Source organism: Musa acuminata, chromosome BXJ1-10 (assembly GCF_036884655.1).
Source record: "Musa acuminata AAA Group cultivar baxijiao chromosome BXJ1-10, Cavendish_Baxijiao_AAA, whole genome shotgun sequence".
Classification (NCBI taxonomy): Eukaryota; Viridiplantae; Streptophyta; class Magnoliopsida; order Zingiberales; family Musaceae; genus Musa; species Musa acuminata.
In genome coordinates, this window is record NC_088336.1 from 23,998,690 (window position 1) to 24,017,394 (window position 18,705).

Consider the following 18,705-nt stretch of genomic DNA (forward strand, 5'->3'; position numbering starts at 1 on the left):
AGTTTTAGCCTACAACTTATACAAAGTGTGATATTTCTTTCCACTAGATACATTAAGAGAACCTGCTTTCATTATCTTATGTGAAATCTGTTATCAAAGTTTTTATCATTTAGCCTTCCAACTGGAATTAATTCAACCTCAAAGTCAATCATATCCCTCACATAATTAAGTATCAACTTGTAGTTAAGGTTGATCTTTATATGAATATCACTCATGTTGATGATGTTTATCATGTCATAGTTGTCCATCTTGATAATACCAAAATTTTTAGACCTGTAGATAACAAAAAAATTCATCTTCAGTGTAGCATGATAAGAAACACCTATGTTAATCACTCACTCGAGACCCTGAAAAAATATCATCAGAAGTAGATAAAATTAAATAATCATCACCCTGCACTATAGTTGTAGTATTATCTTCTTACTCTATATGCTCTATTTTTTTTCTCTTATTCTTCTTGACTTGCTTGCATTGATTAATTTAATATTATTTTTTATTATTATTATAATAAACAATATCTTTTTTTTATTTTGACTTGCTTCTATCTTAATCGCTTATATCCTTGAACTTTGACCTTTCTTTGTTCTATAAGATAAGTGTATATGAATTAATCTAAGATGTTGCTGAATTATTTTTTCTTACGGTGATAATACCATTTAGCATAAAATTATCGAGGGAAACTAGTAAAGCACAACGTTCTAACTTTCTTTTGTCAAATTTGGTGAAGCTAAGAGGAGCTCAAAGAAGTCACTCGCACACATTGCTTTCATCATCTCATCTGGTTCTTCCAACGCCAAATCCTGTCCACCATATGATCCATATTCAAAACATGCAATCACTGACGCTCCATTTTACAGAGTTATCTACTCATTCCCTGGAAATATTCTGGTGGACAAATGGATTGGTGCTCTCCAACATTTGTCTCCTCCATCGGCAGGATTTCCACGATTTCCCACCGTAGTGGGTTGTAATCTTTGCTATCTGCAGACGATGTGCAGTGGATTGAATTTATTGGTGAAAGATACATGTATGGAATATGGAAGTAGACGGTGGTCTAAATCAGAAGAATTCATCAATGAGAAATAAGCGATTATATATTTTCTTCTGCAGCAGCAGAACTTGTCAAGGTTTAGGTAAGTGAAAGAGTCTCAGAACTACACAAGCACAGAAGCTAGATCAACACATCATAACCTAAATAAAATCCATTTTATCTAAAGCCATCGTAGAGATGATGAACCTCTTCCAACGAAGCTCCTGCCATGTATCAGTTCCAATCTTGATGGAGCTGGTCATCTTCTTATAGATCATGTAAGTTTGCTGGTTGATCACATAAGTATACAAGGCATGTCAATATTTTCTTATTATATGTTATGATTAACAAGTATTTTAGAATTACTTTAGACGAAAAGTAAGATGTGAAGAATATTTTTGGTGCTTTTGGATTTCTTTAGAGTGAATACTCCTTAGGACTTCTATAGAGAGTGAAAAAATATATATAATTTTTTAATATTTATACGAGAGGATAGATAAGAAAATTTGTGTTTGAGTAGAGATAACTCGATAACCTTGAAATTAAAATTTTAATTTTTGCTGTAGATGTAAATAAATATTTATATAATCATGTTAAATCTTACGTCAATTTTTTAGTATTTTTATTATTATTGATCTCTATAAATTTTTTTATTTTCAGAATTCTTCTCTGGCTCCCGGACACTATAAGATCTGTACTTTGACAGTATCATCAGTTTGAGATAATCTATAGACAATCCGAGCATTATGTACAAAATCACAGTTTTCTGGGAATGAACCAGAATTCTTCAAGTTGGATGGCACATTTCTATCAGAGATAGAACTCACTCTTTGGCCTCCTTCAAATGTCCTCCTTCAAATGTCTTACATTTATGCCATGATATCAACACCCTGCAAATGCCTCACATTTTAAGCCTCCTTCGACTAGCCCTCTCCTTTCAACATCATGTGAAACACGACAATTTGTCTCTCACACACCTGTCCAATACTCGGACAATCCAAATAGGAAAGCTTGTCATGAAACACGAGAATTGCAAACTGACAAGAACATGTCGACTCCGTAAGCAGCCATTTTCTAGCGTTGCTGAGGAACTTACAGTTGTAGTTTTGGTTCTTACCGCATTCCTCTCCGATGCTAGACAAGCCAAAGAGTATATAGCTTGTGAGGAAGTGACAGACGCTTATCGACCGGTCTTCCATGAACTGTAGAGAACCGATTACTTTGGCAAAGAATATAGATTCCCAGTTGAGTTTGATGATATATGTCATAAATTTTTCGGGAAGTAATCGATATTTACCACATGAATTTTTTTTCTTGGCATAGATTAGCATCAGATGCAGCACGAAGAAAGCGTGGTCTCAAAGCAGGCAAATGTGTGTGCCCAATGCCTACGGACACTAATCGATGAGCCACGAGCGGAACGATGTCGATTCCATTGGAGAGACCATCACCAGTCGAAATTTTGCTCATTCCAAATGTTGTGGTCCACTGGTCTACTTTCTTCCTATATAAGAAGATCCATGATCTCCCTCTAAAGGCTCAGCAATGGAGCAAGACCCACCTGAGAAGTGGGAAGGCAAAGCCGCGGCCAAGCTCCTCAGCACGAACGCTGACGAAGCCTGGTCCCTCCTCTCCGACTTCTGCAGCCTTCACTTGTGGCTCCCGGGGCTGGTCGAGACATGCCGCAAGACAGCCGGCGATGAAAGCCGGCCAGGCTGCGTGCGTTACTGCGGCAGCCCCCCGGGTGACGACGGCAACCCTCTCATCTGGGCTTACGAGGAACTGCTGGCGTTCGACCCTGCGGAGCGAAGTTTCAGGTACAAGGTGGCCGACAACAATATAGGGCTGAAGCGGTACGTGGCAACGTTCAAGGTCGTTCTGCCGCCGCCGGTACAGCTACAAGGTGGCCGAGAACAACATGGGGCTCCGGCCGTAAGTCGCGAGGTTGAAGGTCCTGCCGCTGCGGGCCGACGGGCGTGGGGAAGGCGGGTGCGAGCTCGAGTGGTCGTTCCACTCCGACCCACTGCAGGCTTGGACCAAAGATGGCTTCGAAGGCATGGCGGAGCGAGTGTCGGAAGCCGTGCGAACGAATGAGAAAAACCTGAAGCAGTGGAACAGTACTGTTTGTCATCTAAGTCGTTACTGTTTCATGATTTGGATTCCCGAATAAAGAGAAAGGATTGATAGCATAACCGTGACAGCTTTTCTTGTAATTAACATCATTGACATTATGAACTTAAGATTTCAACATTGACATTATGAACAGGGCTTGAAGCTCAACATGTTTCCTGTTCTTGACAAAATGAGAGCAGGACACATTGTCTATTTTTCTACTTTAATCCACCACTTCAAAAATGGCATAAAATTTTCCACCTTCGTTCTCTTGGAACTTGCTGTGGTACCGTATTCGTTGCCAAGGAGGAGATTGCTTCTGATAAACCTACTTGATACAAAGGTTTGCTCTGCAGAAACTGTCTGAGAAGCAAAACACAGACTTATCTGTTAGAAATGCATCATAATTCTAACTGCTCCCAAATTCCACCAGTTCACGAGTGAGGATGAAATCACCAAATGGATGATTAATAACCAGTAAGGTTACAAGGACAATTTAAGTAGGTGAAGATCGAGTAGCTTGTACCATGAAATGTGATTCCAAAATCCATTTATCACGTGATTACTGATCATATTCAGTAACATGCATGATCATCCAATCCCTCACATAAAAATATCTGAATCAATCTGCTGAATGTTTGGAAATATCTGCCTCAAAGTAGTAGAATAATCTGGCGAGCTAGCCTGCAACACATTTTTAACAGAGTGAAATAGATTAGCACATTCGAAATCCATTCATCACTCAATTTTTTCTAATTTTACGAGCTCGAGGAAGGATATCCATACTAGTGACCTAAGCAAGCCTTTCTAAAGCTTGTGTTAAGAACATTAAATGAGGCCAATCAAAAACTAAATAATTACTCCCTGAAATTTCAAAAAACATACACATGGATTGCGCTCGAGATAAATGGTTGTAAGCCGTTCCCTTGAACCACATACAGCTACATCAATGCCTTCTAGCGAAGCTATTTGGTTGTCATTAAGCCACAGGTCTTCTAATCTGCATGGTATCGACAAATGCATAAATCAAAAAGATGACCACTGAGCCAGAGAGACAAAGAAGTTATTCATACCTTGTCAGTTTGTCAATATCACTAATCATGGTAAGTTTATTGGATGAAATGTCCAGTACACGTAGGTTTTCTAAGGTGGACAACCCTTCCATCTTTTGGATACCATTATGACTCAGATACAATTCCTCTAGTGCGATGCATCCCTAGAATAAGAATAATATTAATTCATCATGTATTATACGTAATGAAACGCGACAATAGAAAAACCTTTTTTGTTTCTTTTACCTGAAACCCCATCATGGATGTCAAACGGTTGCTCTGTAAACTTATTTTTCTGATACATTTCAGCCCACACAAGTTGACCATCCGAATACGGTTTCGTCCAAGCCACAGCTCCTGTAAGTTTGTCAACGTTTGCAAGTTCTCCAGAACCTTGCATGAGGATCAGGAAAAAAGATTAGCATGAATTATATCATCAGAGAAGTACCAAAGATTATCGCGATGACATATATTTTTGAAGGAAAACAAATTCAGTTTCTGGAACTGCTTTTTACCAATCTATAAAGCCTTTGATAAAAGTTACAAGATATAAAAGCTCACCCTTAATCTATTTGAACCGAGTTCAAGGATCTGCAACGAATGCAAGTGTTCAAGTTCCTCGATCTTGTTGACTTCATTCTTTGAAACATAAAGCTCTTTGAGTGTGTCGGAGACCTTGGACAAGCCATGCAAGGAAGATATCTCATTGAAAGAGACATCAAAGAGAAGGAGGCTTTTGAAAATGCTAACATCAGGTATATTTCTCAGCTTGTTATCCCGGAGTACCAGCTCCTGCACAATAAAGCAACCACCAGTGGATAATAGATAGCAACAAAGGCGGCTTGGATTTAGTCAAATAAAAGAATCCAAAAACCTTGCCACTCCATATTTAAACAAAAATGAAAATTAATTATCGATATCATAGTAAATGGAAGATAGACCTCGCTCTTCATCAGTTTCATTGTTAAAGTTTTTTCATAAAACTTTTCCAATGGAATGTGCCAGTTAACCAAGGCATTTCCCTGAAGCTCCACAGTATAGACATCAACCGAAGATTTGTGATTGGAATCAAACGAATTAAGATTGAAAATAAAAAAATTTGAATCAAAAATTTAAAAATCACAAAATATTAGAAAATGCTAAGTTATTCGCAAGATTAATATTTCCAACAGTAGTGAAACTTTTTCTTCCAGAATACTCTAACCTTTCACTAATACTAGCCTATTCACTTCTCACATATAAATTGGCTATTTGTTTTGTTTGTCGGCTGCACGTTGCACGACTTCTTTTGTCTTTCCCTAATCAAAGTACCTTTCATTTGTTCATTAACCGCAAGTTGCAAGAAAGTGACGCTTGAGAGCTCCATAATGGCAGTCACCAGGGCTTCAAAACATTTATATTGGAACCCTCATAACAAGGCCACTTTCTCTGTTTCTAGATTCCCTTCTCGCCACCAAATTCTGCATTATCGCCATTGGAAGCAATGCCCTCTGTTATAAACTGTGAACCTGTGCATATTTCTCCATCTTCTTGTTCTTTTTTCGTCCATCTATTCAAGTCGATCCATTTCTACCTACTCTATTCGACTTGCATCATATAACAATGCTTCACTATCGTCTCAGATGACAATTCAATTCATTCATGGATGAAAAGAATGTTTGTGCCGTTTTGAAATAAACGTACTAAATTTGTGCAAGAAATTAAGAATAAAAACAGACATTTACGAAGGTAACACATTACTCCTCTTGGAATTAATAAAAAGAGCAAGAGAATTCAAACGAGTTATCAAGAACGAGAAAACGGGAAGCATTACAAGCAAGCCGGCGATGGCTTTCCACTGGGAGATGGGCTCGACGCCCTTGTCGTCGAAAAGGTTCTGCCGAAGCGAGAGCTTCCGCAGCTGCGGGAGGAGACGGATGCGCGGGTCCAACTCGGAAAGCCTGTTGGCGGTGAGATCCAACTCGACGAGGTCATCCGGGATCTCGACCTCACGCAGGTCATGGAGCTGAAAGCTCGTGAGGTCGAGACATCGCCCCTGCGGCTCCCCTTCCACCTCTTCTCCTGCCGTCGCACACCCTCCGTTCCCGGGCGCTTCATCGGCGTCGAGACAACGGCGCTCCTCCATCGGCAGTGGTCGTGCAGATCGAAGACGCCAGACAAAGAAACCGATCAAAACCCTAACGGTTGTGCAAAGAGGAGGAGAGACCGATCGAGATTATGTTCTCGATGCCTCTAAAAGCGAAGAACAATGTAGTGAAAGTGGTCGAAGAGAATCGAAACGGAAAATAACATTTGTATTTTTGCGGACGAAAAAAGATAATTAAGCAAAAGATAAAAAAATAAAAAAATAAAAAAAAAGTCGAATGTAATGTGCAGTGCGCAGTTCAAACGGGATCCTATTTGGTCCAACCTGACCACATCGTAGGACGACTTGGATCAATCTGGTCCGATCGACTTGCGTCCTCTGAGTAGGTCGACTTGGCGTTGGGCTCCAAATCCGGTCTAAACCCGAATATATGAACTCAATGTTCCTTTTCATTTGATCGACCATCCGACTCGTAATGCATACGAAAACAACGTTGTTTTATGCCATGTATTTTTGAACCCCATAGAATAGAATAAATATCAAGTTTTTTTTCAAAAAAACCTATTACTAAAAGCAAAGCCAATATCAAAATTTTTTTCAATACAAAATTAATTTAGTAGTTAAGGAATTACTATGAACCGACACATGATTGTCACGTAAAATTCAAATCACCCTCCACCTACATAAGAGAAATCGATTACAAAACCCTTCTCGACTTGGGTATTTCGGTAGATGACATCTACACCGGGAGCATGATATTTTCATCTTAAAGATATCTCAGACATTCCTACGTATATAGGTCTGGACTACATTTGATCAACCTAAGACGTCAATAATATTTTCTCCTAATATTAACCAATCAGTTTAGGTATCTCTAAAAACATGAGTAAGAAAAAAAACTTACAACCAGCAAAACACATTATATATATATATATAGTACAGTGAGATATCTATTTTCTTCTTCGGATAGATGTCTGGCCCAACGAACTCCGAACGCATTAAAACCCGCCCAAAAAGCCCATTCACCTCTCTCTCAAGAAATATGAATTTATAGAGAATTTGGATTCTTAATATAGCACAGAAAGAAAAGTTTCCAATATGTTTCACCCTAATGTTATGGCATGTGTAGCGCTATACACGAATGACAAGTAGGGGATATCTTTGAATTCGACTATTCAGATAACTCATGTATCAATCTTAGGTCAACAAATTCATAGACGTTTATTTGTCACCATATTCTGGGGTTCATATCAACTCATGGCCCATAAAATTATTCGGATACAATCAAGTCAATTCGACTGACGTATTGCCTCAATAATCTTCAGGAATAGGCAATTTAAGCTTCGGAATTCGTTTCATAAGTCAATTCTCTACGATGGATTGCCAATCGATTTAGATTTCTCTGTTACGTCGCAGATCAATCGAGTCGCGTGTGTGCGGGTCCCTCCCCGGAGACGTAGGCACCCCCTCTCGTCGTTAATAGAGTGCGTGAGACGTGTCGAGCGATGGCAACGCCGACAGTCGCATTCGTTGGCCGTGGTGGGTGGGCCCCGACTTTGTTTGGCTTGGGCCCGCCCGCATCATTGCCTACTTTTCGGTGCTCGTCCCCGCAGTCCAAGCCATTGTGAGACTTCGCGGAAGCATCGAAGCCTGACTACGAGTCACTTTTATCGCAATCAAATCGTTATTGATTGATCACATGTAAATGATTAATATACTGGTGATTGATTGATTACCCGATCTCATGAATGATATTTTTATTATCACTTATTTCTTTTAGATACTTAATATAATTTTCACAGCAACATTGATCAACCAAACGGTGAAGGTTTGACCTTCGTCTGCGATTGACGCGTCTGATCTTTGTCTGCGCCGATCCCTCGAGCACTTGAATCGGTCAACATTGCCGCGCAAGACAAGCAGCAGAACCAAAGCTGGCGCAATCAGGAGGCGCACAACTCGACGTTGTGTGCGTGTTGGACGACACGGGTTTGGAACAGCGTCTTTCTCCGATCTCCTCCTCGAACCGTACCGTCGGCCACGGCACGACGATGTCAAATCCAGAAAAGCTGGCGGCAGCGTTGCCCACGCGGATTCTGTGAACATGGCTTGCTAAACTGCGATGCGATTGGGATTGATGGCCAGTTCCCCTGTACTGCTTTAAGCCAGCTTTAACTCGTTTCCAATCTACTCTTTCACTTCTTGTGCAGCTTCGAATTATCGGCAAAGACAATATATTGTCCAAGGATTTATGAATGGTGGAGTCCGAACATGTGAATGATCGTTCTCCTCCTCTCATCTTGTCGGCATTGAGGTAAAATCTAAGGTATCCAAGCAGGGCCCAGAGATTCATCTCGATGTACAACTGGGCCGAAGAGGGAGTAGGGACGGCCGTAATCTTTGAAGTACCACCAACCACGTTGACGGTCGCCGGCGTGAGATATGACACTGTGAAATCCAACCACCACTTGCATGCACTGCATGCAAACCTGCACTTTCATGTGGTGGGGGCCGGTCATCTGCAGTGTTGGTGGTAAGAGTGAGAGCGAATGCATGCATTTGGATCCTCTCCAAACTGCATGGAGAATTGGTGGTAAGAAGCAGACGGACGTCAAAAGGTTAGTGTTCTTCATGGGCAGTGATCGCAAAACCATGGAAAGGGGGACCTCCTCCGGGAACACACCCGCAAGGACACACGTCCTATCATTCTGTCCGGAAAAAGTAAGGCAACCCTGTTGTGACACGCAGTACTTCCCCTGCACACACATCTTATCCCATCTTATCTTACTGCAATCAGTCGCTTGTCTCCTTCTCGGTTTTTATGCGCAGGAGGCGGTGGGCGAGAGATCTTCTTGCTGAGGTCATTTCATGGTCGCAAGCGTCGTCGTCGTCGTCGTCGTCGGTGAGTTTTTAGCAGTTCATATTTGTCATGGAATTAGCTAAGTGATAAAGAATTGGGCCATCGTTCCTGCTTCTGAGACCACCAGACGCGTGGCTGAACCCGGGTTGTGTTTAGCTCGAGGGGAAGGGGAAGGGTCGTCACATCAGATCCAGGGACCAGAGGAGGAGGGGCATGGAGTAGAATAATGGGTAATGGAGGTTGGGGGTAGCTGACGGATGCCACGCATTGCGCGTGACCGCAAATTGTTTGCGGAAATGCTTCTGAGAGACATGCGTGCACCGCAGGGTGGGAAAAAATATATGCTGAAAAGAAAGTAAACAATGCAGTAAACCTGCAGATCACTGTCTCCCAGACAAGAAGAAAAAGAAAAGAAAAGGACGGGAAGACACTTTTTATATGCTTTCTGGACTAATAAATAGAGAGAGCGCAGTGGACAGTCCATGTTGTGATAGCAGCTGGTTTTCCAATTTCCAGCGTGCGTGAAAGAAGACTGTTGCTTTCTCTCCCCTTTTTTTTTTATTTGAGGAGGAGAACGTAGATACCTTTGAAACCATATGTGCCCATCCCTTCTCTCTCCCTCTCTCTTAATTTCTCATAAACAACCTTCAGTGACGCGATACGTCGAGCAACTCGCGGGTGTGCCGTGCCGTCTTGAAAAGCGACCCGCTACCGTCTCGCGCAGCGCAGGATGACCGCAAGCCTTGAAAGCCGCTAACGATAGAGTAGGGAAGGCGAGCCTCTGCGCCAGTCATCCTTTTCTTATCAGTTCATTATAAGAGTACGATTGATTATTAAGAACAAACAGAGGATCAGTAACCATCGGTTTCACCGTGCGTCGTAGCACACAGAATGGCTACTAATCCTTTACCGCTAAAGCGGACGTCCATCGGGTGATGTGACTTGATAGAGCTGTCACGCTGCTCTAATGACATGATGCTAATTTATTCTTCGCTAAGTTTGGGCAAGTTTGGTGATGAGGACGTCCTTAGTCTTTGAAGAGGCTCCAAACCGCACTTTAATTGCTTAGAGCTCAGCGGATGATGCTGACATGAGGAAAGGACTTGAAAAGGAAGAGCATCGTTGTCTATTTAGGTATGTGTAATGCCACTTGGCTCACATACTTCAAAATATAGAGTGCTTCTATTCAGCAGAATCATTAATAATTGCTCTGATTTGCATGAGTTGGAACATCCATCTATCATAAGTCTATAGATTTTTTTTATTTTTATTCCCTGTCAACTAATACTTTGGACTTTTTTGTACCTTTATTTTTCTATTTTGTCTTCTGCGAGCACTAGCATTAGAAAAAGTTAAAGAGTCAGTGATAATAATTTGAGACTGGGATGCTACAAGAATAATTGGAATAGGAATATTCTGTGGTGTATGACTGCTATGAAGCTGAAATCATATCTAAGATCATAAAGTTGGGAATAAGAAACAAATAAAGTAGAGCTGGGTGTGAAGGATAGAGAAAAGTTCCAAGGTTGGTGGTTCAAACTGGTCATTCACACAAAACAGTGATCACAATTTATTCTTCCACTCTTTTTGAGAACTATACAAATCGATTTTTTAACACACAAAAACTCAACACACACAAAAGAAAAGACATGCTTGGATTGGAAAAGAAAAAGAAGAAGAGAGAGAAGCCATTCAGCTTGGATGAAAAATTAGAGGGCATTAGTGAGCATGGTGAGAGAGAGAGAGAGAGAGAGAGTAAGAGCTTGAGCAGCCTTAATAGTCCCATAGAAGAGCTCCGAAGGTGGTCGGATCCCACATCTGATCTGGCTCGAGCCCGAACTCGGTCTCAACCCACGGCGCCCACGAGTCGACCGCGTCGTGGTACACGAACTCGCCCCCGGAATTGGCCGAGTCGAGGAGGCACCCGTCCAGCCGCGGCAGCTCCACGATCTCCCCGAGCTCGTCGGAGGTGTCCGGATCGTCGGGGGTAGCCGGAGACGGCGCCGGGACCATGGCGGCGGCCTTGGCGGCTGCTGCCTGGACGTCGCGGGGAGAGAGGGTGGCCGGGCGCGGAAGGGTGGCGGCGAGCTCGGGGAAGTTGAGGACCGCGGTGGCGCCCTTGATGCTGAGTGCGGCCACGTCATGTGCCCGCGCCGCCATCTCCGCCGTGGGGAACGTCCCCAGCCAGATGCGCGACTTCTTGCGGGGCTCCCGGATCTCCGAGACCCACTTGCCCCACGCCCGCATCCGGACGCCGCGGTACGCCGGCAGCGTACCCCCATCCCGCGTCCGCTTCGTTCCGGCGCCGCTCTTCCTCCCCCCGGTAGTAGAGGTAGCCATCGCCTGGTTCGACTCGTCAATCGCCTGAAGGGCTCGGGAAGGTGAAGAGGAGGTAGTGGTGGAGGACGGGGAGGAGAGGGAAGAAGACATCGAATTGGCGCTGCTCTCCGGCTCAGAGGAGTTGCGGGTGTCCGCCATTGATGTCAAAAAGGACTGATCCTTTTGGTTGCGATGCCGTGCGGTGTCCCTCTCCGATACTGTTCACTCCAAAAAGCAAGCTTCCTGATGGCGTTCTCACGTTGCCCCCGCGTGATGCAGGCTACAGAAAGTAATAGTTGGTGGAAGGTGGCGCGTTCGAGAGCAGAGTTCTTTAGCTTTGGCTCGGAAAGGTAAGCTTAGAAACTCGCGGCCTTGTTTATTTAGGTGGACGAACGACTTGCTGGCGAACAAGAGAAACCGGCATTGGCATCGGTGGCTTGAGTGGAGTGATGGACATGTATAGCTTCTGGAACCGATGGATGTGATTCAAAGGATAGGGTGATTTGGTTGGAGTAGCTGCAGGGCTTCCTCTACAAGTGCCTGGAACGAGTAGAAGATGAAGATTCAAGTTTTTCTTGGATAAGACGAAGAAGAAAACCTTGAGCTGCTACCGTCGAGTTGACACCATGGAAGCAAACACATTTCGAAGAGACGGACGGAGGGAGAGAAGAAGAAGAAGAAGAAGAAGAAGAAGGAGATGGGAGAGTTGGGAGGCCGAGGAGCAGGGCAGGGAGGGGTTTTAATTGAGGGGAAGCGTGCGGTCTAAAAGCGACACGCCACCGACCTCGCATTCCCCATCATTTCCCAATGACGCTTGCGCCCACTACTCCCTAGCAGTACAGTGTTCCCCGAGCCTCTCCCGTTTTATCTGTTACTTACTTCATCCTCCCAACATTCAATGCTCCAGTTTGCCATTCTCTTCACCACCTTCTGGACCACTCTCTCACCCATTTACTCCCCCAAGACCCATCACCACTGGTCATCACCGAGTACCCATGATCAATTATTTGCTGCACAACCTAGCAAGATCTTTCTTCCTTCCTACACCACCTATCGACAACTTAGCGATTCTACACCTAGTCTTCTTTTAGATATCACGTAGGTCTTCTTCCCATGACTTTGTTGTCATGGCTAGTTGTTGTCCTCCTCAATCGTCTTCTTTGACGGTTGCGTTGTACATATATAGCCTGGAAGGGACCAAGAAGAGATGGGTGAATCTGCACGGTAACATTATTGCGACTGAAGCCGCGCTACATCGGCAGCAAACGCCTGGATCGAGGTGATCCTGTTTTAGATTACGTAGGTGAATTGTCCCATAGCTCGTTTGCACTTGCAGCATCGCTCGGAAATTTAAGATACTGGTACTTCCTGCTGCAGTCGAATGAAGAAGCTTCTTTTTGCCATCCATGAAGGTTACCATTTTGATCCACCAACAAGATAAGAAGAATCTGTCCAACTGTTCAGGTGAATACAACCCCCAACAGATCCACTGGTGGCATCGTGAACAACAACGCATGGATCCAAATCTAAATCGAGGTGTATTAAGCTGGAGGAGGCCAACGGGCATTGATGACAACCGCCGAGTTGTTGTGCCTCCATGAAGATGAGTTGTCAAGAAGCACACATCTAAATCCCCCGTCCGAGTACAGTCGACGGAGGGGGAGATACGGGCAATTCATGTGAAGATTTCGGTAGGTGGAGCGGATGCCAAAGGGTGTAATGGGTAGGTGAGGGAATGGGCAAGTGCAGGGCGCAGCCTTAATAGCCTTCGACATGACGTGTACGAAGCCGACCCATCGCCCGTCTTCGACTGCCGAGTGGAAGCCGGGCGGTGGTTGTGGATGAACGTGGAATGAAGTGATGGCAGACACCTCACCTGATGGTACAAGTGCGCATCGACATAACCCTGGCCGTGTCCTGCGTCACTGCGCTCTGCTACAGAAACTTGGCAGGAATTGCTCTGTAGCCATGGTGGTATATATATATATATATATCGGCATGCAATAATGCTAATAATGAGCAAGTACTTGCTCAGGTCATGGAGATGGAGCCATGTGAGAGATGTGCATGCACATACAGGTGAAGCATACCTCCATGCTCCCTACACTGCAACTTCAAGTAACACCCGGGGCCCCACATTAAATATACAACAGTTTACTCATCAAGGGTAGTATTTTGTGTGACTAAACACCAATATTTTACTTCGTGTGTTGTGAAAATATGATCTTTACGCATTGAATTATTATTTGAATCCACCAAGCAAATTTTATATTTCGAGAATAGCACATACACTGCATGCAGAGTGATGACGACCTCTGTACCTTATTCTTTCAGAATAAAAGATTGCACAGTAGAAAGATTATTGGGATGTCTGAATGATACATACTATGGGAATAGTATTCGGTATTAGATTAAGTAAAACAAAAGAAAGTGCTTTGCTGTACTGTGCAGTATAATAAACAAAGAAATTGTCTCTTTCTCCTGAAAAGAAACACAAAGGATTGAGAAATATAAAATATAAACAGTGGATGGCCTGAATTTATTGTTACTACTATAGTCAAGATGATGGTGAACTTTGTATCTGTAATAGTAGTCGAGATCCATTTTAAGATCCACCATGAGACTGGAGCTTCTAAGTTTATGTGTTGAGCCCAACTTAGAATCCAAATAGAGAAACTATTCACCTCAAAATAATAAGAAAATATATCCTTTTATCTCGAATTTTTATTTTTCCTAATACTCGGGTGTGTTGAAATCGGGGGAAACTCATGCTAAGTATTAGCCATGCTATGGAGCCAAATCATTATCAATGCCTTAGCCTCTTTTGTAACATCTTGGTTTGATCTATAGATAAAGATTCAGATTGACTTATAAGAGTTTAAGTATATTATTAACTTAGATTAACTTAGATTATAATATTACTAATAACTTGAATATTATCATGACAAATGGTTCTCAAACCGACTTAATATTGGAGAGTCATCATTGGATTTTATCATTCATGTATCATCGTGATACTAAAACCGACTTAATATCGGGCAGCTATCACTGGGCTTGACCTCATATACATCACGGTAGATGATCATGATAACCAAACATCTCGAAAGGACCTTCAGGTTGATCCTCTATTAAACACAACAAAGTACATCGCAATTCTTCTCAAACAGAGACCAAGAACACAAGAAGGTTTGCTGGGCAACCTGATTGTGATGCTAAAATCTGTCTGCGGTAAAACAATAATAAAATTCAAAGTAAAATCTCACAATCATCTGCTCGAAACTCAAAACCCAAAGGAAAATGAGATTGAAACATACACCATAGTATTTACTGTCGTCATATTCTGATCACTCATCAAAGTGGCTAATGAAAACATTCTGCGGTTCTTTGTGAATCATTCTGGGAAAGAATGGCCAAGACGAGAGCCAAATAAAATGCCAAGGACATATATCTGGTTCCAGTTGTCCAAAAATTTGAGTTGTACCATCAGATACTGCTCTTGGAAAGAACTGCTGTGGTTGGTCGGAAGAAGAGGAAATGGAAGACATAGGCAATGTCTTTTAGCAGATTACAGAGCTTTTGTCTACTGAGTTCTTCCCGTATCGCACTGCTATCAGCTGACATGACTGCTCTTTGATCAACTTATCTACAGAAGGTCTCTCCCTTGGCACGATCCCGTAATCATCATTGTAATCCTCCATTCCCTGAACCAATAGTTGCCATATCAAGGCACCTGCTCCAGCTCCATTTTGTCTCGCAGACTCGTGGATTTTGTTGAAGATAGACTTGTAGAAAATTATTCGGTGCGAGTATTCGAAATTCTTTGCCTTTGTGGAGAGGCCAAACTCAGTGAACATGATCGGCTTATTTAGTGTTTTCTCACCATCTTCGATGTGAGATGTGATCCATTTGGAGATGTATTCGACTTTCTCATTGAGATCTGCTTCTACCAACCTACAGAGAACAAAATTACTCTTTTGAATCTCTCGCGATATTTGATTGAATGGCATTCATGCATTGCATTTGAGAACAAGAAAGGTTCAGCCATTATAGCAAATCATCCACATTTCTTTCACCGATGTCCTGTGCATGCAAATCTATCTAGTTCTATGCATAATAAATTACAAACAAGAGGAGCCGTCGATGGAAGTACCATTGATCAGGATATATATGCGCGGAAGCAAAGTCGACATAGGGGACTTTGGAGTTGCGAACGAAGTCCGATCCTAGAGTGCTATACCACTTTCCTGGATTGATGTTTTGCTTCTCTTCAGGACTTACTGGTCCATAGAACCCCTCAAGTCCAATCGTCAAGAGGTGCTTCTTGTCAATCGTTTTCACATATTCTGTCATTTCTTCGATCCATTCCTGCAATTGTTTATAACCAAATGATAATTCAAATCTCCAAAATCTTATATGTAAATTCTAATATTATAGGATCAAAAGCTTTGGGAACAATGATGCTACCATGATTTTTCTCGAGCACTCCTAATTTATCATAATTATCAGCAAAATGATGCGGTAGGACATCGGTTAGAAATCAATGCATTCAGTGGAAAAAACTGTATGAAGGTATACAAGAAACTTTCGGAGAATGAAGTCAACTTATTGTTATAGCAATCAGTGGTTCCGAACTGAAGAAAATAAGCATTAAAGGTTTTACATTAGTTTCTTTTTTTTCTGGAAAAAAGGCTTTTACAATTAATTGCTACAATTTAGATTGATCTATATTTTCTGGGAAGTAGTAAAGCTATACATCATTGTTTAGTTGTCATATATGCACAGACTGAACAAAATTTTAGTAACAACTAGCAACATACTTGGAGAGTGTCACCAGAAGCATCCGATGCACATTGCGGTTCATTCATCAACTCCCAAGCGAAGATTGTGGGATCATCCCTGTACTCAATTCCAGTTAAATGGTTCTTCCTTGTCAATATGGTCTGTAAATAAGCCAAATTAGATTAAGAAATCAATCCTATAATTCTATCAGAATTCTTTAAAGGGCATGAAATGAAGAACATACATGATTTCTAAACCAATATATCAGCTCAAAAATGAATGATAACTCAGTTTCAACGTAGACAGTGTCGATGATCAAATTGCTTGATAGGTTAAGGGTTCCTGCAACAATTGATAGAGAAGGAATTGCTTCTTCGAATCCATCCCCTATTTTATGAAATGGTTCAAATAGTTGCTGAATAGATCTAAGGGATTTATGGTCAATGGTTCATGAAATGGCTACAGATTCCTCACTGACTCAGCGGTCTTGGTTGCCGGAGATCAAGATTGCTCAAAGTGTGGGACAACCAACAAAGGAGATGCTTGCAGAAACTAAATAGGAAAGAATGTATTACCTTCAAGTAAATCTTGAAGTAACTACGAATTGAAGGATCGAAGAAGAAGGAATCATTTGAAGAACTCAGCCCAAAACCCTCGTCCCATGCCCATTTGACGTATTGCGTCTTCCCACCGTAGTGCTGCAAATTGTTAACCAGGCTCAGCAGCAGCCTGATCCCATGTCTTCGTGCTTCCACTATTACCCAGTCCAATGCCTGCCATAACTCCGGTTATTAACGGAGAACACCATATGTGTTGCTTTCTGAACATAACGTGTTCGATGAAATGCCTCAGGTCGTTGAACAAACATATGGACAGATCTACTCGAACAGATCAACGATCATTAGACCGATCCATAGGAAACCCACGAAATCTGCTCGTAATGATCCCGACAAGTTCTTGTTCCATCACTTTTTTAGGATATAGAGCAAGCCCATGAGGCCAAGAACCCTAAAAGAAAGAGAAGGGAAGGGAAGAACATGTCATACCTTGAAGACCCGCTCATCGAAGATGCCGAGTGAGACCTGCAGAGCATGGTAGGCACCATCATTGAAGGCCCAAGTCCTGCAGACGGTCATTCCCATCTTCGCACCCGTCTGGAAGATTTCACTGACCCTCGGCTTGCTGGACTCCTCCACGGATTGATCCATCAGCCAGTAGGAGTTCCATCCGTTCACATAGAACGCCCTCCCATCCACCACGAACTGGGTGCCATTCCTCTGCACAAAGCTCAGCTGCGACTTCCCAGGAGAGAACTTGAAGTCCCCAAGCATCAGGTATATCAAGGCTACACACACAACAATTCCCAGAACCGGATATACGATCCCGTTCCCTGCTCTCGCCCTATTGTGACCTGCAGAAGGCTTAAACCAGCTGCCGGGTCTTCCCGGAAGGATGCTCATTCCGATCCGAAGAAGCTCGACGAGTGATCGATCACATGCATCCACAAACGAGCCTGTGATGTTTTGCTTCCCACCCCTTCGGACCAGCGGTCGTGCAGGTCGAACAGATCACAGAATCGTTGCTTTCGTTGTGAGCCTACGGAGGATCAAGAGGAAGAAGGAGAGCCATGAAGAAAATGGTGGGCAGGGGATTTGGTGAACTGTTAGCATCACGGCGTCTTCGGCCCGATAAATTAGTCATGTGAGACCGCATCAAAGCAAATGGACGCATTATAATACTTCTAGGACAAGTATTAGCCAGTCGTCGTGCTAACTTCCTACATCTTGCATGGATATGTATAAGATTGCAGTTACGAACATTACTCTTTTAGATTCTTGCCAGATCTAATTGTTTTCCTGCCAGATCATGTGAGCATACAGCTGGAATATGCTAACAAAACCCTGTAAAACGTCTACGGGAGAACATTCTACCCATAAAGGTTCTGCTCATTTACCACACGAAACCTAATCGAAGGACGTTGTCAACACGGTGGAACAGACCGTTAGGTGGCGCATCATGATTGGCTTTGCAAGTGAGGCGTCTTAGTCAATGCCCAAAATGAAATGAAATGAAAATAAAAATGTAAGGTTTCTTATTGCGTCCACATACCAAATGTTTTTGGGGGGGGGGGAGGAAAGTATTGGGGCACACAACGTTATCCTGCGTTGGGTATTTGGTGGTGACAACCTACCTTCCATGAGGACCACGCCGATTTAGGGCAACTCGATATATTTCGTGGAAATGGGCAGTGCACAGCGGTAGGGTTGCAGCAACACTCGCTTGATACTTCGATCTGAATTGAGTGGTAGGTTTGGTGGGCAGGTGAGAGGTTGATAATAGAATCGGGTGTGATGCCACGGTCAACCAGATCATGACGAAGGAACAGCGCAACTCCGAAGGGGGCCTCACTCGCTCACCGACACCGGTTCGTTCCACCGACAGCGGCAGCAGTTGCTGCTGCAGTCCT

At 43.0% G+C, this 18,705-nt stretch overlaps 3 protein-coding genes across 3 annotated transcripts; all 3 read right to left on the bottom strand.

Moving 5' to 3' along the window:
* Nucleotides 1–3,583: 3,583 nt before the first annotated feature.
* LOC104000869 (protein phosphatase 1 regulatory inhibitor subunit PPP1R7 homolog) lies at nt 3,584–6,468 on the bottom strand. Its single transcript, XM_065086835.1, has 6 exons — nt 6,008–6,468; nt 4,756–4,986; nt 4,441–4,587; nt 4,216–4,358; nt 4,028–4,142; nt 3,584–3,826 (listed from the first exon to the last, which is right to left on the bottom strand). Exons 1-6 carry the CDS (start codon nt 6,317–6,319, stop codon nt 3,746–3,748), a joined length of 1,029 nt encoding a protein of 342 aa, XP_064942907.1. The 5' UTR covers nt 6,320–6,468; the 3' UTR covers nt 3,584–3,745.
* Nucleotides 6,469–10,686: 4,218 nt separating this feature from the next.
* LOC135595624 (ethylene-responsive transcription factor TINY-like) lies at nt 10,687–12,363 on the bottom strand. The gene has a single exon (XM_065086837.1). It carries the CDS (start codon nt 11,616–11,618, stop codon nt 10,914–10,916), a length of 705 nt encoding a protein of 234 aa, XP_064942909.1. The 5' UTR covers nt 11,619–12,363; the 3' UTR covers nt 10,687–10,913.
* A 2,194-nt stretch (nt 12,364–14,557) lies between these two features.
* LOC104000867 (mannan endo-1,4-beta-mannosidase 2) lies at nt 14,558–17,946 on the bottom strand. The gene is made up of 5 exons (XM_009423009.3): nt 17,285–17,946; nt 16,814–17,011; nt 16,277–16,399; nt 15,610–15,824; nt 14,558–15,410 (listed from the first exon to the last, which is right to left on the bottom strand). The coding sequence occupies exons 1-5, from the start codon at nt 17,696–17,698 to the stop codon at nt 15,017–15,019; spliced, it is 1,344 nt and encodes a 447-aa protein (XP_009421284.2). The 5' UTR covers nt 17,699–17,946; the 3' UTR covers nt 14,558–15,016.
* Between the last annotated feature and the right edge of the window lie 759 nt (nt 17,947–18,705).